Source organism: Artemia sp. Qi Xiang Cuo, chromosome 6 (assembly GCF_049724085.1).
Source record: "Artemia sp. Qi Xiang Cuo chromosome 6, ASM4972408v1, whole genome shotgun sequence".
In the NCBI taxonomy this organism is placed as follows: domain Eukaryota; kingdom Metazoa; phylum Arthropoda; class Branchiopoda; order Anostraca; family Artemiidae; genus Artemia; species Artemia sp. Qi Xiang Cuo.
This window is the reverse complement of record NC_142799.1, coordinates 38,716,056-38,741,214: the sequence shown is the minus strand read 5'-3', so window position 1 is coordinate 38,741,214 and position 25,159 is coordinate 38,716,056. Positions and strand designations below refer to the sequence as shown.

The following is a 25,159-nucleotide window of genomic DNA, read 5'->3' as shown; positions in this document are numbered from 1 at the left end:
TGACCACTGACTTTCAGAGGCAGCGCAATAACGCTGCCTAAGATAAGAAACATGTTGGCACAATGTATTATTTTTCTATCTTTTAGAATAGGGCACTTTGTATCGAACGAATTGTAGAAACTTTGAAAAGGGCTCATTCGATTGGAAATTAGAAGGGTCTGTGCCCTTTTTAATAGTCGAAAGTGATAGGAGGAAAACTAAAAGCCCTCGCTCGCCCACCATTTACCCCAACACATCAAATCAAAATTTTGAGATAGCCACTTTGTTCAACGTAGTTAAAAGGTTCGGAAATTATATCTTTGAGGATGACAATCTCCCCAGAGCCCTCAGGGCAAGGGTTGTGAGTTATGCCCTGGGAGCATATAAGGTTTTTATAAAAAGTGTTGTCGTAGAAAATTCCAGAAAGGGCTCATTCAATTGGAAATTGAAAGGGGTAATGCCCTTTTTAATAGTCGAAAGTGATTGGAGGAAAACTAACCCCCCTCTCACGTCCACCATGTCCCCAAACACATCCAATCAAAATTTTGAGATAGCCATTTTGTTCAATATAGTTTAAAGTTCTGGAAATTAGGTCTTTGAGGATGAACCCCCCCCCCCACACACACACACAGCCCTCAGGGCAAGTGTTGTAAGTTATGCCCTCGGGGCAAATAAGATTTTCATAGAAAGCGTTGTCGTAGAAAATTCAAAAAGGGCTCATTCGATTGAAAATTGAAAGTGCTTGTGCCCTTGTTAATAGTTGAAAAAGATTGGAGGGCAACTGACCCCCTTATTACGCCCACTATTTCCCCAAACACATCCAATCAAAATGTCTCTAGGGATGACACAACCCCCCAGCTCCCTGGGGATAGGGTTGTAAGCTTTTTTATGAGGGTATATAAGGTTTTTATTGAACCGGAGTCTTATAAACATAAGATGGGGCTTATTTGATTTGAAATTGGAAGTGATAGAGTTGAGAGTTGATTTGATAGAGTTGAGGTGATTTGAGAGCAAACAACCCCCCACTCCTCCATGCTCAGCATTTGCCTTAACACTTCCTAGCAAAATTTGAATATAATAATTTTATTCATCGTAGTTGATGGCTTCGGAAATTATGTCTGTGAGGAGGACACCCCCCCCCCCTACAGCTCTCAGAGAAAGGGTTGTAAGTTATGCCATCGGGGCAAATAAGGCTCTTATAAAAAGGGTGGTCGTATATACTTTGGAAGGGACTCATTGGATTGGATCCCTCCGCTGCCACCAATGTTCGTAGTGCTAGCTACCTCTGGCACCACTGTTCGTGGTGTTTAGTTACCAGTGTTATACCGGTAGGCCACAACACCACTGGTGTGGTAATATACGGGTGTCCCACTTATTGGAGGGGAAAACCCCGGCCCCAAATTATAATGCTATGCCCGTGTCTACCACTCTGGTTCTGCAAATATTGGGTTTTGTACTACCCTATTTACAGTATACCCTGTCCCAGGGTACGATAACAAGATCGAGTGGTCAAATAGCCACTTTCTAAAGCCAAATGTACCCGCCTTGGGTTACAACTAGAAAATCTCTTAACTCTCTCCTTGGAGGTAACAAACCTCCCTGTCAATATAATAATGACGGTACCTCGTAGATCTATTCCTACCCTGCTTGGGTTACGGAAAATACCTTACTTGTATTCTTCCAAAAGGGTCACATATAACAATAGAAATATCCTTCCCCAAACGGGGTCAAAACGCAGATTGCTTCCCCAAACGGGGTCAAAACATAGACTATTTCCCCAAACGGGGTCAAAACATAGACTCTTTCCCCAAACGGGGTCAAAACAAAGACTCTTTCCCCAAACGGGGTCAAAACATAGATTAAAACACAATAATATTTTACACACCACTGTTCATATGGGTGGACCTCCGCTTGGCCCAGCCAATCAGCTACATCCCCATTCAAACCCAATTCTAACTCTTAGATTTATCTTTCAATGACTCCCAAACCAGGAAGTAAAAAATAAACTTGGTTCACAGCTTACCTATTGCAAAACCACTATCGCTTAGTAACGGAATTTAACCTGTCTTTTGAAATTATACTATAAGTAAATATAATTAAGAAAATGAAAACAGGTCATTTATCTGAAAGGAAAAGAAACAGGGGTTGGAACCCCAACAGTAATCATAAGTTCTAGTGCCCTTTTTAAGAGTCAAGGTAGTCAGAGTGCAGCTACCTCACCCCGACCCTTACCCCCCGCACAAACATGTCGTGTTTTCCTGAGATGTATCCAATGGGTATTTTGAGACAGTCGTTTTATTCAAAATAGTCCAAATATCATATATTAGAAGCTTTTGAGGTTGATACAAACCACCAGAGCCCGAGGGTGAGGTTTGTAAGCTATGCCCCTGGGGCATTTAAGGCTCTTATGGAAGGGATGGTTGTATAAGCTTTAGAGATGGCTCAGTTGGTTGAAATTGGAATTTCTAGTTCCCTTTTACTTTTTTCAAATGAATTTTCTTGAATGAGACTACAGATAAGACTAAATTACCCCAATATGTTAGTATACCAGTCTTAAGTTCTACATGAGTGCTACAAATGCCAAAAGTAATTTTCCTTGTTTTTCAAGGTGGGGGATTGTAATTTTGCTGTGTAAGGTTTTCGATTTTGCTGACTCCAAAGGTGCAGTGTATGTTTTAATCAGATACCAATTTCGAGAGATTTTAAGGTTTTTCTCAAAATCACCATAGTTTTCGTTATAAGCTTTTATGTTTTAGGTAAACGAAAAAATGGTCACCGTTCCTCAATCACTGTCAGACGGCAATTTTTTATCATTAGACAGTTTTTTTTTAATTGGAGAAAAAGCCAAGACAGATAGTCTGAGTCTTTTGCTGTTTGAGACTTCAAAGTACAATACTCCAATACTGGTAATACAGAAAAGCAATTTATCAGCCAATGCCCGGCAGAGATGTTCTTACTTTCTAAGTTTCCCTCTCGATAACATATTGTATTTAAAGGTTAAGGAACTTCAGGAAAGTAATCAGTCTGTCCAAGTTAAAGATAGGTACGGGGCCTCAAAGAGTGATACAAAAAGGCTAAAGCGACATGGACAGAATACTACGAAAATATGTTAGACAATGATAAAGTTATAAAAAATGGTACAGGAAATACAAGAATCTTTTTCAATCGTTTGGAAGTGAAGGAAGATTTATTTTGTAAGGAGTTATTAGAAACAGTGCTATAAGGATTGAAAAACAATAAGGCCTCAGGCGTTGATCGCTTGGAAAATAACTTTTGAAATATAGTAGTTGTGAAATTAAAAATTATGAATATGATTTATGAAAAACGGGAAGTACCTAGTCAGTTTAGGAGAACTTTAATTAAATCCCTCTATAAGGAAGTTGTATAGAGCCAGAGCGGTAATCACGGAGACATTAAATTGATTTCGGTAGGAAAAAAAATACTTAGCTTGCGATACCAAAGAGCCATAGACCTGCAATGTATTTTTGCTTTCACAGAGCCAATTTGTGTGAAAACAGTGATGGTTGAAGCTTCGGAGGGGGCTCGTTCGATTGGAAATTGAAAGGTCTAGTTCCATTTTAAGAGTTAAAAGATATTGGAAAGCAAGCAGCCTCTCTCCTTTACATTTTCTGCTACCTGGACCTTCGTAACCCTCAAAGACATCACATCAAAATTCCAAGATAGCGATTTTGTTGAAAATATTGAAAGGTCCCATAGCTGTGCCTCAAAGATGGTTCGATCCTTACAGCCCCTTGGGCAAGGGCCGTAATTAATACAAATTGCGGATTGTTCAGACATCGGCTATATACTGGCTCAATAGGCTCTATGCTTGTTTGATGGGGGGTGTGGGATTGTCTTGAAATTTTTAGGGCGTGTTTTCTGGGTCAAAGGGGTCATTCCAATTCATGCCTCACTTTCTACGTTTTATTAAGGAATGACGTCAGCTTTCGTTAACTGAAAAGGAATTGGCATACTTTTCTTGTTTCAATAGCAAATGATTCATTCTCTCTCAAACAAAGATAAGGAATGATAAGGACTTGCTAGTGTAGCAAGTGTTAAAACAGGCCTCTAATTGCTAGACGTCAATCAAAGGAAAAAAAAAGGTCTTATCATGGGCTGGCGAACCCCCAAGATTTCAGCCGCAGAAGAAAGAAGGAGAAGATATTTCTCTCAAAAAAAGCTGTAAAATGTCCTTCAACTATGCTGAGGGGCTCTCTCCCTATGAAGAGAAAGGAAAACTGGGACTTCCAGAGGTAATTTAGACTAGGTGATTTTGCAAAATTGGTAACCCTATTAACACATTTGTATTGTAGACCTAGCTTACCTGCAAATTTTGGTAAAATTCCTATTTAGCAGGTTTTTGCTTATTAAGAAAAGATGGTTGCTATCTAGTTGAGGTATAGGTCAAGAATAGCAGTTTTTCAGAAGGAAACATGCTTGAACAAAAAGAGAGTCATGTTAGTTTACTAATTACCGTTTTGGGTAATGTTTATAGGCCTATTAACAGACTATTCAGGTAGCTTAGAAATAGTCTAAACTTACCTCTATAATCAGAATGGTAAATATCTAGGTGGTGCAAAAACTTAGCTAGGATGAAAGTGAAAACATCATTTGATGCCTTTTTTATGCTCTCATAATTTAATAATTGCTTCTGGGGCTAATTAGGCTAGCCTACATCTTGAGCCCTTAAAGGGGCCCTGAAGGTATTTTATATGAATTATGAAAGAGTATAAGAAAAACATCAAATGATGTTTTCACTTTCATCCTAGCTGAATTATATGGTCCACTGAAAATTTACCCCCCCCCCCCTAATGTGTATATATATACCCTGAATTATCAACAGCAAAGTTTTGAATTGCAAAATTCAGTGCTATTTTTGTTGATGGCATTTGAGAACTTGAAATGGTAAGAAAATGGTTTATATTTGAGTTGTCTAATAAATGAGGTTTGAATTGTCATAAATAAGTATTTTTGGATAGGCCTATATTACCCTTGAACAACTTATTTTTAAACTAGTGATATGTTTTTAACAACTTTTCAATAGCTTAACTAGTGTTGATAACTTTGATAAAATTCTACTTTTGCTACTTTTGACTATCTTGGAAAGGGATTAGGTTAGGAAAATGAAACTTTCAGGGATGGGTTTACAGGCTAAAGTATGTCCTGGAAGGTATTTTGAAGTACCTGCCTCCACCACTTCTCCCTCTAGAGGGTTCTGACCTTTGATGACCTTTAAAAATCTGTGTGTTATAGAAGTGAAACCTTGCAAAATAGATTTTCTGCTTAAATGAAGTAAAGCAAAATTTTTTCCAGCTTCACAACTTTGCTCAATCCTAATTTATAAGGCTTCAAAGATATACAAATGCATTTCCTAAATTTTGGAAAATAAACCATTGATATGGCTTAAAATTCTACTCAGATAGCAGGAACTGTATTTTCAGAATTAAAGCCATAGAAAAAGAAAATACTAACTCAAAACTTAGGCAAAATGTTGTTTTGTTAAAATTTCAATGGGTATAGACTTATCTTGTAGGCAAATTTCAGGACCCTCTAGAGAGAGAAGGAGTGCAGGTAGATATTTAAACATACCTTCCCATGACATACTTTGGCCTGTAGACTCATCCCTGAAAGTTTCATTTTCCTAACCTAACCCCATTCCAAGATAGCCAAAAGTAGCTAAAGTAGAATTTTACCCCTACTTCTTCTCCCTCTAGAGGGCCCTAACCTTTAAAAATCTGTGTGTTATAAAAGTGAAACCTTACAATATAGATCTTCTGCTGAAATGAAGTATAACAAAATTGTTTTCAGCTTCACAATTTTACTCAATTAAAATTTATAAGGTTTTAAAGATATGCAAATACATTGCATAAATTTTGGAAAAAAAACATTGATATGGCTAAAAATTTTACTCAAATAACAAGAATTGCATTTTCAGAACTAAAGTCAGACAAAAAGAAACTGATAAGTGAAAATTAAGTTAAAATGTTATTTTGTCAAAATTTCAATAGGTATAAAATACACCTGTCATGTAGGCAAATTTCAGGACCCTCTAGAGGGAGAAGGAGTGGAGGTGGGTACTTCAAAATCCCTTCCCAGGACATATTTTAGCCTGTAGTTCCATCCATGAAAGTTTCATGTTCCTAACCTAACCCCTTTTCAAGATAGCCAAAAGTAGCTAAAGTAGAATTTTACTGAAGTAGGTACTTCAAAATCCCTTCCTGGGACATACTTTAGCCTGTAGACCCATCCATGAAAGTTTCATTTTCCTAATCTAACCCCTTTCCAAAATGGCCAAAAGTAGCTAAAGTAGAGTTTGTCCAAAACCCATCTCTATTTTTCCAGAATATCAAAGAAAAGGGATCTTTCCCAAAGAAAGGTCTTTTATCCTATAACCAATTTAAGGTATATATGTGCACATTAGGAGGGTGGGGTAGAGTTCAAATCTTACTTCTGTAGTTGGAATTGCATCCTGAATCCAAATTCAACATTCATTTATGTCAGAATTGAACTTTACCCCTACCCCCCCTAATGTGCAAATATATACCCTGAATTGATATATATAGGGGTGGGAGTAAAGTTCATTTTCAATGCAAATGAATATTAAACTAGGATTCAGGGTGCAATTCTGACCATAGAAGTAAGTTTGTTTCTTAGTTACCTTAACAATTTGTTAATGTAAACATTAACCCTCATTTTATGTTCATTTTCATTTTCATGGACCATCTGATGGTCTCATATAAGATGTGAAATATTGGATTAGGACATTGTACTCCCAGCTAAAGGCAGAAAATTTATAGATTGGTAACTATGCTCTACTTACCATTGGTCAGCATGCAAAAAAGTAAAAGTTTTCAATGGTCTCATATACCCTTAGGCTATGTATAAAAAATAACATGATAATTTATGAGAACTGATCTAGAAACAGATGAAAACGGGGGGAAAGCAAGGAGCTATGATTCATAGTCACTTGCTGCATAGCCAATTATAAAATAAGAATATCATCTTTCTTCCTTTTTTTTTTTTTTTTTTTGGTTAGTTTTATTTATATAGTGTTGGGCTGTATAAAATCATTTGAGGCTAGGGATGAATTGTCAAAAACACAAACAAAACTATAAAAATGAGTACAAATTTAGCAATCTAAATGTGTCTTTGTGTTCTTGGATGTCTCCTTTTGAAGAGGTGCTATTCTTGACCTTCATCCTAGTTGAATCTGCAGTGGTCATTAAATCTAGGAAGATGTTTTCATCTACCATACTCAACTGAAATGGGTATTTGCCTAGAGAACTAACTGGAGAAAAGGAAACATGTTAAGAAAACAATTCTCACTTCATAATATGAAGAATAATCATAGTTAATACATTTTGTATGCAGCCTTGATATACTTTACCCTCCCCGCCCCCCCCTAGTGGGCAAATATGTAGCCCAAATTATATATTTCCTATCTTATGAAAACAATGCTTACTTCATAATATGCAGAATAATCATAGGCCTATACAATTCTTCTCAATTCCTCTTTGGTAATAAGCTGTGAGTGTTTTAGTTTTACATAATTTTGCTCAATCAGATTCTGTTTTTTTACCCTAGTTAACACATTTTGAATGCAGGCCCACTGTACTTTACCCCCAACACCCTCTAATATGCAAATATATAGCCCTACTTATGTATTTCCTGTCTATTCTCCCAATGCATCTCAGTTGTTTCAACATGTGTCGCTGTAAATTGAATCAACTGTGACAAAACAAAAACTGGGAAAAACAATTTATGGGTGGCAGAATGCATTGAAAATCTATAATTTGGGCTATATATTTGCACATTAGGGGGGGGGATAAAATATAGCAAGGCTGTATGCAAAATGTATTAACTATGATTATCCTGCATATTATGAAGTTAGAATTATTTTGTTAACATGTTTCCTTCTTTTTAGTTAGTTCTCCAGGCAAATACCCTGAAATTTTCCCCTTGTCTAGGGCACTAACTTTTTGTTAATTTTGAAATTATTTTTTGACAAAATTCTTGATGAAGAGATTTTTCCTGTAAAATTCTAGGTAAAGGTATAGAATAGCCGCTCTCAGTAAGTAAATACATCTTTACATAATTTAGCTAGGAAAAACGTGAATACATCACTTGATGCCTATTTTTATGCTCTTTCCAAATTCAATAATTGCCTCTGGTGCAGTTGAACCTCTTTAAAGAAGTTCAAAATAGCTTATAGTAACCAACATTTTAAAATGTATTTTTACAAAAACAGTCTAGTGAAAAAATTGCCATTTGTAGCTGATTCAGAAATGGTAATCAATATTTTCATTAGTCTCAATACTTTTTTTTTTTTTGAGAGAGAGAGAGAGAAAATTCATTTTTATTAAATATCAATATTCACAAAAAAAAACATATCAAACAGATCTAAACAGACTATATGTTATATATATCTAAACAGACTAAAATGCTATTTTGAAAACAAACTTACAAGAATTTTTAAAAAGTGCCTGAAACCCCTAAAAAATTATATCATAGTAAAACAAAATGTATACCATTGAAATCATCATTATTGAAGAATCCTAAGTAGGAAACTTACAGCCCCCACCTAGAACAACAAGGAGAGTCACATTTTTGCATAGGTAGCTCTAATGCATCCTCTTTTACCTTTTTTTTCTCTCTCTCTCTCTCTCTTTGTTGCTAGCAGGGCACTGAACCATTATAGAGAGTTATTTAAGGTCTCTTTTTAAAGCTATTTTTTATATCTAGTTAGTTTTTAACTAATTTTCTAACTTTACATAATTGTCTAAAAACTATAGACAAGTTAATATCACATCTTTTGGGGCCCAATTAAAACACTAGTGATTATTATGTTTGAAAAGAGTAGTGAATGAAATAGTAGGCATGAAAAACAAATTCATATGTTTTCAAAATGGACTAAAAAGAGAATTTTTTTTTTCAAGAATCTATGAATATAAATGAAAATGAGGGGTTTAAAACAGATTAGGTTTTCAATAACATAGATATCCAACTAATCTAAGTTATAAATGCGTACATGAAAAGAGTCAATGAGCTGAGGAAAACAATTTAAAAAGATCAAGTTATATAAAGCCCAATCCTTCTTGTGCCCCTTGTTATTGCTTATATTCATAGATTCTGAAGAAAAAAATAGTTTCTATTTTTAATACATTTTAAAAACAACTTTTTGTAAATTTTTTATATTTATCATTTTTTCATTTTTGTCATCCAAATTTATTGTCATGAAGTTGTATTTATGCACTTCTTATTTCTAACTACTATGCCATCCTAGTTTCCAGTTGGAACCACTTTTATTTCAAATTTTGTTTTGAGTTACAGGTCTAACCAGCATAGAAGTAGAGCATTTCTGGACCCAACACAGATAAACACAAACATATAAACAAATGAAGAAAAATAGAGTCTAAAATGAGAGAGAATAAACCAAAACTATTACTGATAATCTTTAGTTTTAAGGCTAGTGATTCTGTATTCTTTACATTTCCTTTGTTCCAACCTTGTCACAAAAAATCTTTCCTGTAAGCTTGTCTATTTTAAAAAAAAAATGTGTCTTATCTAAGATTCAGACCAAGTTACCATGCCCACAGGCAAGTGTTCTTACCACTGCACTATCAAGTCTTGTATAATAATGTTTATATTATATTTGTTGCTGTGCCCAATCAACCATTTATGTTGTTTTACTAATACAAGGCAGAATATCCTACCAACTGCACCACATGTTATGTTTCATCTTGTCTTAGCATACAATAAAAGAAAAGTGTTGGCTATGTTTACCTTGAGAGGGTCATGGCCTAGGGGAGTTGTTTTGAGGTAGAAATGGAGATTTGGATCAATGTACCTGTATAGATGTCAACATAAACAAGTAAGATACATAAATTCAAAAAAGATAAGTTTATTAAGGTGACTTACAGGTTACAATGGTTCCAATGCTAATAGACAAATTCAATAATATGATCCTCAAGCATCTAAAATTGTACTGACAATCATAATAATAATCTTCCTTTGCTATTTCCTATTATATATTTTAAAAATGCTGCTGCTTATAAAAAGAAAATTTTGTTCCAATTTTTTTAGATGGGAACTATTTCTTAGCTTGAGAGAAAAATGCCTCTAGAATTTCTGAAAGGAATGCTTACTTGTTTTTTTTTTCTAGAAGCTTCTGTGATCTTTGTATCAATTTTTAGCTTGATGTCTAAGGTAATTTTTTACTTTGGTTTCCCCTATTTTTTCTTTAAAAATTTATTGAATGTTATGGCACCATTTCATATCTCATTACACAAGAGGGGAAATTCTGATAAAATTTGAAAATGGTTTAAGATGGCTCATATACAATTTGGTGAGTTAAGGAACAAAAAAAAAGTTCCAAGTATAATAGTATGGTATATTACTTTTTTTCTTATCTGACTTTTGGCATATTACTAACCTTAACTAAATATGTGCTTGCTTAATTAACTTGCTAGTTAAAAGACAGACATGTCACTTAATGTGCCTTTAATACTCTTTTGAAATATACAAAATACAAACAAAATGATTTATCTATACATCTAGATAAATCAAAGATGAGTTATATGGTTGTGTTTGGAGACTCTGTAGTGTCATTTATCACTGTGAAATCTTCAGCAGCTGAATTTTAATGATGCTGTATCTAGACCCTGGTGCCGCGCCGATGAGGGAATATCGGTGGCGGCGGGGCCAAAAACAGCGCGCTGCGCCGGCGGCGCGCCGCCGGCGTGATCAATGTTGACCACAAACATTAATGTTTTCATCAGTCTTTCTCAAATCACAGCTTAAAGTTACAACAGATTCGAGCCTATTCAAGAGTTCATAACTTCACAAGTTGCTGGCTTTAAGCTGGTCTTCATCGTTACTCATCAAGAGCAATAGAAATCTGGTAGAAACGAAATGGCTATGGCGTTTTAGAATTATAGCATAATAGTTCAAGTATCTATTAGCTATGTATTCCTAACATCAATAATCATGAAAATAAGAAGTTTTTTTCATTGAATATTGCTGTATACAAAACTTCAAATACTATATCAAAATATCCGGCAGTTATCTGGGTAAAAACTTATAATATAAGTTTGAACTTATAAGCTTAATTTTTTCATAATGCCCTTTGCCAATATCTGCTTTGTCGCCTTTAAAACAGTTGAAATGGGCGAATTTGATATTGATCGTTTTTATTGCTATTTTATATTCCTAAAAATCCTTATTTGTATTAAAAACGGGTTTTAATAACAATTAAAAAAAAATACATCAAGTATAACTCACGAAAATCTTGTTAATTTTTAAATTATCATAGGGGTTGGACAAAGATGTTGTACGGAGTGCTTTTGCTTGGCTTCTACCTTCTTTAATTTACATGTGTTGATTCATACTTCAAAACATTATCCAACTGTCGAAATATACCATACCTAAAACATAAAACAGTATTTACAATACACAAAAGAACATACAATTGCAAGCAGAAATATATGTAAAACAAAAAAACACATCAACCTGTCCAACCAATTTTTTCCACAATCATTTATAATCATTTTGAATAGGATAACTTAAAATTTCACGTTCAAAAAAAATCAAGCATCAGTTCCCAATGACGAAATGTGGATAACCCACCTCAGTACTGGAAGGAAAATGGAAGTTAATTTCCAATCAATGTGTTAGTCTCAACCAATTAGCTTGGTCTAACTTAAATGAATTTATATAATGGACAATATCAGAAAATTGAACAGCTTTTCGAAGAGCATGCATAGCAATTCAACGTAATCTTGTATGATTTGAATATGTTTCTCAATTATAATTAAACTAAAATGAAAATATTATGACGTTAGATACTTTTAAATAAGACAGTGAACGTTTAGATATTTTCCTTAGGGGTATTCTCATTGAATTTCCTTTCTTTTAAGATCGTGGCAACGCGTGACGGGTCAGCTGGTATACTAATGAAAGTCCAAATATTAGTATGTGTAAAAAAAAAAGGCATTTTTCAAAATAGTGTGGAGGGACAAAAATCTAGGGGTCAACTGGTCGAAAAAATTCCTTCAGTCAAACTTGGAAGTCTATTCTAACTGCGGGATGTGGCTATAATTGTCATGAATAAAAATCAACTTATCTTTGTGTGGACTGAGGCTGCTTTCGATAAGAAAATTCAAGATATTATTATTTGAATATAATAATTCCCTACCCCCCCCCCCCTCTGGACACCACCTTGATAGGATACCGTCTCTGCTTTAAATTTAAAAAAATTAACTTTTTGGCATCCCTGCTTTCAATAAAAAATCAATGTACTATCACTTAAATATAATAACTCCCTATGCCCCCCTCTGGATACCATCTTGACAGGATACAGTCTCTGCTTTAAATTAAAAAAAAAACTTTTTGGCATCCTTGCTTTCAATAAAAAAATCAAGATATTATCATTTAAATATAATACTTCCCTCCCCCCCCCCCTCTGGATACCATGCACCTTGATAGGGTACCTTCTCTGCTTTAAATTAAAAAATAATTAACTTTTTGGCATCCCTGCTTTCAATAAAAAAAATGCCAAGGTACTATCACTTAAATATAATAACTCCCTATGACCCGCCCCCCCCCCCTATGGATACCATTATCTTGATAGGATACCATCTCTGCTTCAAAAAAAAATAACTAACCTATTGGCATTCCTGCTTTAAAAAAAAATTCGAGGTATTATCATTTAAATATGATAGCTCACAACCCCTCCCCCCTCCCTCTGGATACCACCTTGATAGGATACTGTATCTGCTTTAAATTAAGAAAAAATTAACTTTTTGCATTCCTGCTTTAATTAAAAAAAAATTCGAGATATTATCATCTAAATGTAATACCTCCCTACCCCCCCCCCCCCTCTGGATACCCCCTTGCTAAAATACCGTCTCAGCTTTACATTAAAAAGAGTAATTGACTTAATAATTAACTAGGTGACTATATGGTTCCAACAAACACGCGAAATAACGTTAAACAGCTTAGTTTTCCTTGAAAAACAAACTTGAGGGTACTAGCAAAGGGCTACGAAGATAAGAACGAAAATGTCAAAATTATTCAGATACGCCTCAAATTATTGGAAAACTGAGTCATAGATTCGCCGTGGCATTCAATAAGATCCACAGGATCTAATTAAAAGGGAGCATACACAAAAGCCAAATTAGACCAGTAGCCTATCAGAAATCGCCAAATACCCAAGACAATGAACAAGTCCCAATGGGGGGCCCTGGGCCTATCAAAATATTTCAATGGTCTCCCAGGGAATTTGATAGTACTTTTTGGCATCCCTGCTTTCTATATACAAAATGAGGTATTATCATTTTAAAATGATAGCTCCCTCCCCCCCCCCTATGGGCAATAGTTTACTATTTTATTATGAATTCTATTTTTGAGGTAACTTCAGTTTCAATCTTTAATTCCCCAACCCTGTACTTAGCTTAGTCTATAGCTAAATTTTGTCTTAATAGATAGTTGTTTTTTTTTTGGGGGGGGGAGGGGGTAAAAAATTTTCAGAAAGAAGATTGTATTTTCTTTAATCTATGAGGCATTCAACAATTGAGTATTAAACATTAAGAAAATCTTATCTAAAAACAGCAAAAGAAAAAAAAAATTCTGCAAACTTACAATTCAGCAGTTGAAACGATCTTTCTCCTATCAATTTCAAAATCAAACTGTAGTGAATGTTGCGTTCTATAATTCTATTCAACTTGAAAATAAAATTCTTGACTACAAATGATGTAAGGAATTGCAAGTGGGAAAATGGATTCGAAATGATTTAAACTCATTCCATAAAGACAATACTTTTTTGTCAACATATGAAGAACTTTGTATATTGCAATATTTGCAATGCAATTGCATATTGCATCTGTCTGGTTTTGATACAAAGTAACAAAAGAGACGAAAATTAACGAACCAGAGAGTAGTGAAGAATTATGGTATGCAAAGTAATATTTGGCAGGGAATTGCGTGATTTTCGGGGATTCGGGGAACCAAATTTTTTTTTATGGTGACGCATAGATTTTCGGGGAAATACTCGAAAATTCGGGGATAGTGCAAGCCCTGCTTGATTTCTAATCAGGAAAATCGAAATGCTAAACCACACGAGAAGGAAAAGCTCCGACTTTGCGTTTGACACAATGAAGAATTGCCGCAAAATTAATTTAAAGTCGACAGAACGCCGCCGCCTTTGCTGGCGGCGTTGCGACCTTTCGGCGGCGTTCGATCGATCCGCCGGCGCGGCGCCGGGGTCTAGCTGTATCATATTCAGGAATGATGAAAATTTGGGACTTCAAAAAGACTACAACCATTGATTAAGACATCATTAAAATTCACCAATGCTGCTCTACAACCATCAGATTATAGTGAGAGCCATAATGGTGGCTATGAATACCAAGATTACAGCAGCACCTGTAATCTAATAAAGATCAAAATCATGGCCAACAGTTGGCAATTTAAAAAAGAAAGAGAGACATAAATTTGATAAGAAACTATCTAGCAACAGATATCTCCAATGTAACATTTTTCGAAAATGACAATTTTCATTCAGATTCAACTGAATAGTAAATTGTAACTACAAAAATATAGTTTTCAGAATTTTAAACAAGAGCCTGAATTCCCAAAAGTGATATCAAATTGCAAAAATCGTATATTAACTGAAATCATCATTGTCAAAAACTCTTCACTTGAGGTTTACAGCCCCCTGTCTTGAACAACCATAAAAATCGCATTTTTGCATGAGTAGCACTGATGTGTGGTACTTTTCCTTTGGGCAATTTTTTTTTTTTTAAGCTAGTGGTTGTAGAGAATTGAGAGAAGGTTATTTTGAATGGAAATGAAAATATCTGGATACCTTTTTAAGTAAAGAAATAGATTGTGGCACATCACAGGGCAATTTTCTATTGACAACTCTTCTTTTTCCTTTTTCTTTCTCTATTCCTTTCCATTTATACCTCTCTTATTCTCTCTATACTTAATTTGGCCTTACGCCCTTTGATTAATTTTCCTTCTTTTCAGAGGCTCTGACACAACTCAACTCTTTATTTCCTTGTTTTCTTCCCATTTTTATCTCTTTCTCTTTCTCTCTCTCTCTCTCTCTCTCTCTCTCTCTCTCTCTCTCTTTCTCTCTCTTCTTTCTTTACACCTATGAATCTTTTATCTAGTACTGTTGTAAAACATTGTAGTCACCCAAGTACAAATCAATAAATATTTAAAGTTATATTATAACTTGGTTTGCTAACAGTTGTTTTTATATTGCAATGTTTTTAGAAATTTGATTCTGATGATCAAATATGGGCAAAGTGTACAAAACTTGCAAAATGGATTGAAGAGGCAACTCATATTGTTGTGCATACAGGAGCTGGGATCAGTACTTCAGCTGGAATACCTGACTTTAGGTAAGAATATCTAGCTAGAAAAACAAAACACCCCTATAACTTTGGAAGATCAAAAATCAGAGACAACACTGTAGCATTACTACTACTACTAACTCGCCGCAGCACCAAGCCGCCTGGTGCCAACACAGCTACGCATGCTCCTCCACCCCAATCTATTCAAAGCCTCCCTTTTTACACCCGCCCACGAAGTTCCCATTTCCTTTAAATCTTTCTTTATGACGTCCTCCCACCCCAGACGGGGACGACCTGCTTTCTGTTTAGCCCTAGACGGAGGGCCGAAAAGAGCAATCTTTGGCAATCTGTCATTCTCCATCCACGCAACGTGCCCTAGCCACCTCAATCTTTCTTTCATTATAGCCCTAGAGAGTGGTATTGAACCACATTTTTTGTATAGCCTATTGTTTGGAATACGGTCAGTCAGCCGGCTACCCAGAACAATCCTTAAGCAATTTCTCTGGAAAACATCTAGCAAATCTTTATCCACTTTTTGGAGCGTCCATGCTTCAGAGCCATATTTGACAACTGTCATCACTGTAGCTTCTTATATTCTAATCTTAGTTTGCAGACTTATCTACCTATTCTTCCAAACTTTTTTTAACTGTGAAAAAACACCATGAGCCCTGGCAATTTTGCTTTTGACATCTTCACTGCTCACAATCTTAAACAATGGTATTACGTAGTTAAAGAAAGTTGTCCACCCGATCAATCTGTTCGTCACCCAACGTCACCTACTAATTTTCATTTATTCCTAACCCTAGCTGCTAGGTCTTCTTCACATTAACTTTCAAACCATTTCTAGTACCCTGAACTCACATAACCTCTTAAAATTCATTTATTTTGCTCACACTTTCATCTAGGATTGCTTAAATCATCAGCATAATCTAAGTTCAGGAGACTTTTTCCTCCCCATTTGATTCCGTGGTCTCCCATTGCCTTTCCTGTGCTCCTTAAAACAAAATCCATCAAAATAATTCATATAAAAGGGGATAGAACACAACCCTGCTTAACTCCTGATTTAATACAAAACTAGCTGCTAACCTCATTTCCTACCTTAACCGCAGCAGTGTTATTCTCGTACATTGCACTAATCACTTTAATGTATTTGTCTGGTATACCATACAAGGATAAAACATCTACTAAAGCTATTCTATCAACAGAATCAAACGCTTGCTCATAATCTATAAAACTGAGGACCAAAGTTGTTTGAAAACTCAGGCACTTCTCAATTATCAGCCTGAGAGTGAAAATTTGGTCGACACATCCTCTTCCTTTTCTAAAACCGCACTGTTCTTCTCTTAAATCTTGTCTACGGCATCTCTCAGTCTAAAAAGTATCATATTACTAAGTAATTTACTACCTACAGAGACCAGACTAATGCCTCGATAATTACCACACTCACTTTTGTCACCTTTCTTATAAAGTGGCTTAATTAAGGTTTTCCTAAAATCGTTAGGTACTTCCCCTTTTTCAAAAATCATATTCATAATCTTTAGTAACTTATTTCTATCCTCAGAGCCACCATATTTAAGAAGCTCATTTACCACACTATCAGGACCTGGAGCCTTAATATTTTTTAACCCTTTTAGTACTATCGCTAATTCCTCCTCACAAAACAAAACTTCATTCATATCCACGGTATCACAAACTTTTTCGTTTTCCTATATATCTTTCCCTGCAACTCTCTCAGTTAAGCAAATTCTCAAAATATTCGGCCCATCTCTCTTTAGTTTTTTCCTTATCGCTAATTGCGGCCCCATTCCTATCTTTAACTGGGCCAAGTCCGGATTGACTAATCCCTCTCAATTTGTTAAAATACCAGTACAATATATTACTAATATGCTGTATAGCTGCATATTCCAGATCCTCGGCAATTTTATCCATGGCCTCCACTTCACACCTCCTTAGTTCATATTTTAATGTTTTCTCCACTTTTTTTACATTCCTTTTGTTTTCATATGATCTATCACTCAGATAATTCTTGTACAAGCCCTTTCTCCTTTCTATTAAACAAACTCTCAAGTTTAGTATTCAACTGTTCCTGGAAAGTTTCTCTCTAAGTCTCATCCTGGAGTCTACCAACATCATAACTTCCCGGGAGGTAGTTACCCTTCCGATATTTCAGCTTTAAATTAACCCTTGACACTACTAGATGGTTATCTTTACTTTTAACATCAATAACGGCCCTCCTATATACCCTAGTATCTTGTATTGATCCTGCCAGTCTTCGGTTTACTATAACATAATCAATAAGGTTTGCTGTCTTACCATCACATGAATACCATGTTAACTTATGAGCCATTTTATGACCAAACACCGTATTGGTTATAACTAGATTGTTATACCTACAAAATTGCAAAAGTCTGTATCCATTACTGTTTTCTTTTCCTACACCAAATTCACCTAGGCTAGGAGTAGAGTAGTATCTTCCATTTCTATGGATGCCCTAGGAAAACATTTATATGGATGCTCTACACCTTTTCAGAGAGAGTGAGTATCCCCTCACAATGTCGTATGGATTCCACGACGCTATGTTCCTTCCCATGCTATTCCACGACGCTATGTTCCTTCCCATGCTATTCTATAGCACTATGTTCCTTCCCATGCTATTCTAGGGCACTATGTTCCTTCCTATGCTATTCTATGGCATTATGTTCCTTGGTACCTTTCCAGAGCATGGCCTTATGGATTCTATGGCATTATGTTCCTTCCTATGCTATTCTATGGGACTATGTTCCTTCCCATGCTATTCTATGGCACTATGTTCCCTCCCATGCTATTCTATGGCACTATGTTCCCTCCCATGCTATTCTATGGCACTATGTTCCTTCCTATGCTATTCTAGGGACCTCTAAACCTTTTCAAAGAGAGTCAATAGCCTCTCACAATGCCGTATGGATTCTAAGGGTTTATGTTCCTTCCTATGCTATTCTACGAGGTCTCTACACCTTTTCAAAGAGAGTGAGTACCCCCCTCACATGGCCTTATACTTTGCTGGGACGTATAGGAATTCCCATGCTATTTGCTTGAAGCTCTACACCTTTTCAAAGAGAGTGAGTACCCCCTCACATGGCCTTATACTTTGCTGGGACATATAGGAATTCCCAAGTTATTTGCTTGAAGCTCTACACCTTTTCAAAGAGAGTGAGTATCCTCTCACACCTATTTTTTAGGGCCAATCAGAGAGAGCGGAGGTTACTCCATATACGATAACTTGATTAGTAATTGGATTCGAATAAAAGGAGTGATTTTCATTCGCCTTTGAGACTTTTTATACAGCGGACATGCCTTATGATTAAACTTTCATAAATTTCTAAGACACCATGGATAATGCATTTGATATTATTGACTTTGAAGCTTTGGCTACAGCGATTTATAATGTGAGTTCAGTTTAGTAAATTTTCTTAGTTTTATTTCCAAATCAAATCATTTTACATAGTCACCCCTCCAGTAAATTCAAATTCGGGGTATACCCCCCCCCCCCCCCATTTTTTTTTGGAATTTTTTTTTGAAGTTTTTTTTAACTTTTTTTTATTATTTTTTTTAACATGTTGTATTTTTTCAACTTTTTTTTTACATGTCTTCAAATGAGATGAAACATACAACATTGAAAAATCACATTTAATATTTTCCAAACTCAAAATGAGAATGGTATGGATATGTTAGTCATGACCTTTACTTTTAGAAAAACAATGCTTGTAGTAGCACTTTTTTTTATTGGACAAATTTTTTTTTTTGAATGATAATAGTCAACTTTTTTTTACGTATATAAAAATTGTACGAACTATTATTATGCCTCTCACACTTTGGCTCTATGTTTGCTCAGAGGCGTAACGTGGATTTCCCACTGGTACCCTATTGCGGGATTTCAATAATATCTAGTCCATCGTATGAATTAAATTAGTATTGCTTACGCAGTGGAACGATAAACACAGAAGTCATATCTTTGAAAAAGTGGAGATGGAGCATTTTAATAAAGTGTGTACACACGACAATGTTATTGTAGCATTGAATGCCGACAAGAAGAAGTATTTAAACTATGAAACAAGTACAAGTGGTAGCACTATTGGAAATGTATGCGTTCATTGTCATGACAGTAAGAAATTAAATTTCTTTCGAGTACCAAAAAAATTCAACTCTTATGTTGGTGGATATGCGAGATTGAGATCTCCGGAGATGATTGCTCTTAAAGAGAATGCCAACATAAAAATAATCGTTGATGATAGAGGACAACTTGGTACTGTTGCAGGTAACACATTACCTACTGATACATCCTATCGTCAGCTTTCAGGTATTAGCATTCAGCAGAAGGTCAAAAAAAGAAAGGCCTACTCTTTTACTAATATCATAAACCATATCTTGTCTACGTGTCGAAACTGTTACCTGTGTAAAAATAATGTGATAATAGAAAGTGGAATGATCATAACAATAGAAAGGGTAATGGCAGATAATACCACTATGGAACATAGAGATGAATCGGTTAAAAACAAAGGATCAGAAAACTTTAATTCCCCTAATCAAAAACTCAATAAACCAAATGAAACCAGAGACAAAAAGTATATTGAGCCTGTTGATGACACACCAGTAAAAGTTGTGTATGACCCAAAATGGTATAATGATTAACCTAATGATTACAAACTAAGAGAAGATAATAGCTACAATATCAAGAGAGAACATGGTGAAATCTTTTATGGAACAGATTCAAAATGTCCAAAGTTGATCATTGATATTAATAATTTATCATAATATATTTTTGTATTAATATTCTACATGGCATTATTTCATTAAAAATATATTATGCATTACATTGTTTTGTGTTCATTATTTTTAGATTAAGCTAGCATATCAAACGTTCTGAACGTCTATTAAAACATCGGAGATGTAAGAAATGGAATTTGTATACATCTATTGTCAGACACATGGGATAACATTGACGAAATCTAGGTATCAGAATGAATAAATTCTTTATCAACATCCGTTGTTGGATATGTCATTATGAAAACATTTTAAGTAAGTAAGTAACAAACTCTTTCTTGAATTCACCTCTTGGATACACAATACAGAAATTTAATTCAGAAAATTATGAAAAAAAAATTCAACAAATTCTTAATTAACATTCATTATCGATTGAATTCGCTTCCATCAACATCCTTTGTCAGATACATCAAATAAAATTGACAAAATGTAAATATCAGAGAAAATAAATACTTTATCAGCATCCTTTGTCGGATATGTTGGATAAAATTGACAAAATCTAAGTATCAGAGTGATTAAAATCTAAGTATCAACACCTTTTGTCAGATACATCAAATATAATTGACAAAATCTAAGTATCAGAGTGAATAAACGCATTATCAACATCATTTGTCGGGTATATCAGATAAAATTGACAAAATCTAAATATCAAAGTGATTAAATTTTATATGAAAATTCTTTTCTCGGTTATATAGGATTAAATTAACAAAATCTACGTTTAAGAGAGAATATTTTTTCTATCCACAGATTTTGTCAGATAAAACGAATATTATTGACAAAATCTTAGTATCACATTGATTAAATTCTACATCTGCATCCTTTGTCGGTTAATCTGGACAAAATTGACAAAAGCTAAGTGGCAGAGTGAATAAATTTTTTTTTATCAACATCCTTTGTCAAATACATCAAATATAATTGAGAAAACCTAAGTATCCGCGTGATTAAATGCTTTATCAGAATCCTTTGTCGAATATCTTGGATAAAGACTAAGTATCAGAATGTTTTTATTCTATATCAGCATCTCTTTCTCGGCTACATGGGAAATAATTTACAAAATTAAAGTATCAGAGTGAATAATTTTTTTTTATCAACATCTTTTGTCAGATACAACGAATATAATTGACAAAATGTAAGTACCAGATTGAATAAATATTTTATCAACATCCTTTATCGGATATGTCAGATAAAATTGACAAAATATATGCATCAACTGGGTTAAATTCTATATCAACATCCCTTTCTTGAATATATGGGATAAAATTGACAAAAGCTAAGTCTTAGAGCGAATAATTTTTTTTTATCAACATCTAATCTCAGATACAACAAATATAATTGAAAGAATACAATTATTGGATTGAATATTTTTTTTTATCAACTTCCTATGTCAGATATATCAGATAAAATTGGCAAAATCTAAGTATCAGGTTGAACAAATGCATTATCAACATCATTTCTCCGACATGTCGGATAGAATTAACTTGTCGGATAAAATTGAGGAAATCTAAGTATCAGAATGAATAATTTTTTATCAAAATCTTTTGTTTGATACATCGAATAAAATTGACAAAATCTAATTAGTAGAGTAAATAATTTTTTTATCAACATCCTCTGTCAGATACATCGGATAAAATTGACAAAATCTAAGTATCAGACTGAATAAATGCTTTATCAACATCATTTGTCGGATATGTCGGACAAAATTTTTTTTATCAAGGAAATATCTGAATGCGTTTAAGGTATAGTACGAATGGCTTGCAAAAAACACAAAAATACTGCTACTAGTAACAACTCACTACACCACAAAACCATCTGAGGTAGTCACGGCTATTTTTTTCGCGCCGCGAAAAAAAATGATTAACAGCCTTTCAACCCTTTATGACAATAGGTGGAAATTTTTCGATGACTTGACAGTTTTAGAGATATGTCATAAAAACATGTTTAGCAACCCAATGGGCATACTCCAAGATATTGCCTGTGAGGCCTCTTCCCTTGACATGACAGTTAACCCTTCTAAATCCGCAATAGTCTCACTAAGTTTCCTTAAATCCCCTCCCCTTTGTCTTGATCCTATACCTCCTGAAACCTCTGTCACATCTCTTAAACTCCTTGGTGTTACAATGTCTTCCACTTTGAAATGGGATGCCCATATAAATAATATCCTACGACAAGCAAACTCCTTGCTTTCCCTCCTTAAACATTTAAGTAAATATAGATGCCTGCAATCACATTACTACAAGTACCTATTTCTTTTGTGTGCCCCATATTAGAGTATGCTTGTGCTGTGTGGCACCTTGGCCTCTCAAATGAAGCAACGCAAATGATTTAAAATGTCCAAAAGAGAGCTCTAAGAATTATTTTTAAAGAGGGCGAGATACCATATTTGCATTTGTTAAATGTTTCAAAACTAGAGACCCTCGAGAGACGAAGAATTAATTTGTGCCTCCGTTTTGGTAAGTTTGCACTTTTGAACCCCCGTAATGCGAACTTTATACCTGATTATCTTGCACCTAGTAGAAATCGTCCTCCACAAACTGTCTCACAGCCTATTCCCACCTAATTTCCCATTATCTGTACTACTTCATGGCATAAGAAATTTTTATCCCTTTTTTTATTGATATAATAAATAGTTGTTAATTTGTACATAAATTTTATCTTATCTCTTACATGATAAAAAAGAAACAGCTCGTTTTTCTTTTTACTCTTTTTTCCCCCTATCCCCTTTTTATGTTGTTTTTTAAACATTTGTTAATGTATATATTATTTATTTTTTCTGTTTTATCAGTTTTTATCTTTTTAACTAGTTTCCATTTTGCAGTTTTTAATATAAGTGACAAAGGAATCATATAGTATTCCGATATTTATTTATTTATTTTTATTTTTTTGCATTGGTTGCCAAATTTTTTAGTTGTTGTGCTTTTGTTATGATTTTCTTGTTTATTTGTTTTTTTATGGACTTCGGAATTCGAATTCGGCCCTTCAGGGCTTGTGATAATAATTTCTCGAAATAAATATCTATCTATAACCGGACAGCAAGAAGTCCCTGGGACCTCCATAAATGGAGGCTTTATGCAATCCTGGGCCCATCTTGGTCACAACATGGTTTTCAGCACTTGTCGATGCTCTTCTATCAACAAGAGTTGAAATCCTGCACAGACAATCTGAAGCCTTTTACCTCCGACTCATTATATATTCATGCCTACAAATATTATGCTACTACGGGCAGGCAGCCCATAATAGATAAATTGGCTAGTAAGTGATCCATCAGTCTGAACACGTTTGTCAAAACATAACAAGTCCTGAAGAATTACCTATAAGGCGGAAGTCCATGCAAATGCTGTTTTATCCGCTTGTCCGCAATTTCCTTGAGCGGTACCACTCCTCAAATGAGACTAGAGTTGACCGGACGGTCCCCAGTCTTGCAGGTACACCGAAAGGGTCGAGGCAGCCCTTTGCAGAGGCAGTTTTCCATAGATCTGGATCTTACAACCTGCCGCAGTTGTCCTCCTATAAAGGATCCTCCCACGATGGTGTTTTGCATCACCATGCAATTTAACCCATTACTGGGAGAAGGGTTGTAACTCATGGGACTTGTGGACAAACCAGTGGGCCCTTTTGAGTGTACATTTGAGGGGCCTTCTTCCTCCCCCGCCTGTATTTATGACCCCGGGCGAGGGTGCCCCAGTTTCTATTATGGATCCCAGGGACAAGGTCCCCCCTTGGTCCGTGCCTCCTATGGAGGTACCCTTACACAAGCATTTTGACCCTTTTTTTTCGTTTTTTTTGTTGTGGACATTTTTTATTGGCTAAGGTTTCTTCTTACTCCAAAAGAATGCTCCCTTTTGGATTTTCCTTGCAAATGAAGTAAAAGCAAAATAAATAGGGTTTTCCTCTGGCCTTGGTGACTCCTGGAAAAATTCTTTTATTTTAACCCTTCTTTTTTTCTTTTTTTTTTTTGAATGCTTTTTTTTCTTTTTTTTGGGGGGGGGGGGGGAAGAGAAATTTAGTATTATGCATAGGATATATAGCCTCAACATCATCAACAAATCTTTAGGGCATTCTGGTTGCAGGATTGTGAAGAAACGTTACAAGCCAAAGAGGTACAACGATGCAGATCTGTTTTCATACAATAACAAGGGTCTGTTTGTGTAGTTGGTTAATTATCCTATGAGAATAGTTGTTTTACTATAAGTCCTATAGTAATAGTTTACAATAACAACTGTTTAATAGTCCTATAAGCAGAGTTGTTTTACTGGCAAAAATGCCATTAATCAGAATCCCGTGCGAATGCTGTGTCGTTTACTAGGCTATAATTTCCTCCAGGGGCGCCACTCCTCACGTGGGAATAGAGTTGACCGCAAGGTCCCCTGTCTTGCAGGTACACCGAAAGGGTCGAGGCAGCCCTTTGCAGAGGCCGTTTTCCATAGATCTGGATCTTACAACCTGCCGCAGTTGTCCTCCTATAAAGGATCCTCCCACGATGGTGTTTTGCATCACCATGCATTTTAACCCATTACTGGGAGAAGGTTTGTAACTCATGGGACTTGTGGACAAACCAGTGGGCCCTTTTGAGTGTACATTTGAGGGGCCTTCTTCCTCCCCCGCCTGTATTTATGACCCCGGGCGAGGGTGCCCCAGATCCTATTATGGACCCCAGGGACAAGGTCCCCCCTTGGTCCGTGCCTCCTATGGAGGTACCCTTACACAAGCATTTTGACCCTTTTTTTTCGTTTTTTTTGTTGTGGACATTTTTTATTGGCTAAGGTTTCTTCTTACTCCAAAAGAATGCTCCCTTTTGGATTTTCCTTGCAAATGAAGTAAAAGCAAAATAAATAGGGTTTTCCTCTGGCCTTGGTGACTCCTGGAAAAATTCTTTTATTTTAACCCTTCTTTTTTCTTTTTTTCTTTTTTGAATGCTTTTTTTTCTTTTTTTTTTGGGGGGGAGGGGGGAAGAGAAATGTAGTAGTATGCATAGGATATATAGCCTCAACATCATCAACAAATCTTTAGGGCATTCTGGTTGC

General features: G+C 35.2%; 1 protein-coding gene across 1 annotated transcript in view; it reads left to right on the top strand.

Annotated features, from left to right (window-relative positions):
• The first annotated feature begins 4,084 nt into the window (after positions 1-4,084).
• Positions 4,085-25,159, top strand: part of Sirt6 (sirtuin 6) — a 43,051-nt gene continuing 21,976 nt past the window's right edge. The window contains exons 1-2 of the mRNA XM_089090716.1: positions 4,085-4,232; positions 15,259-15,386. Of these exons, the coding sequence (XP_088946842.1) occupies positions 4,167-4,232; positions 15,259-15,386 (194 nt within the window). The 5' untranslated portion in view covers positions 4,085-4,166. The remainder of the gene's footprint in view (positions 4,233-15,258; positions 15,387-25,159) is intronic.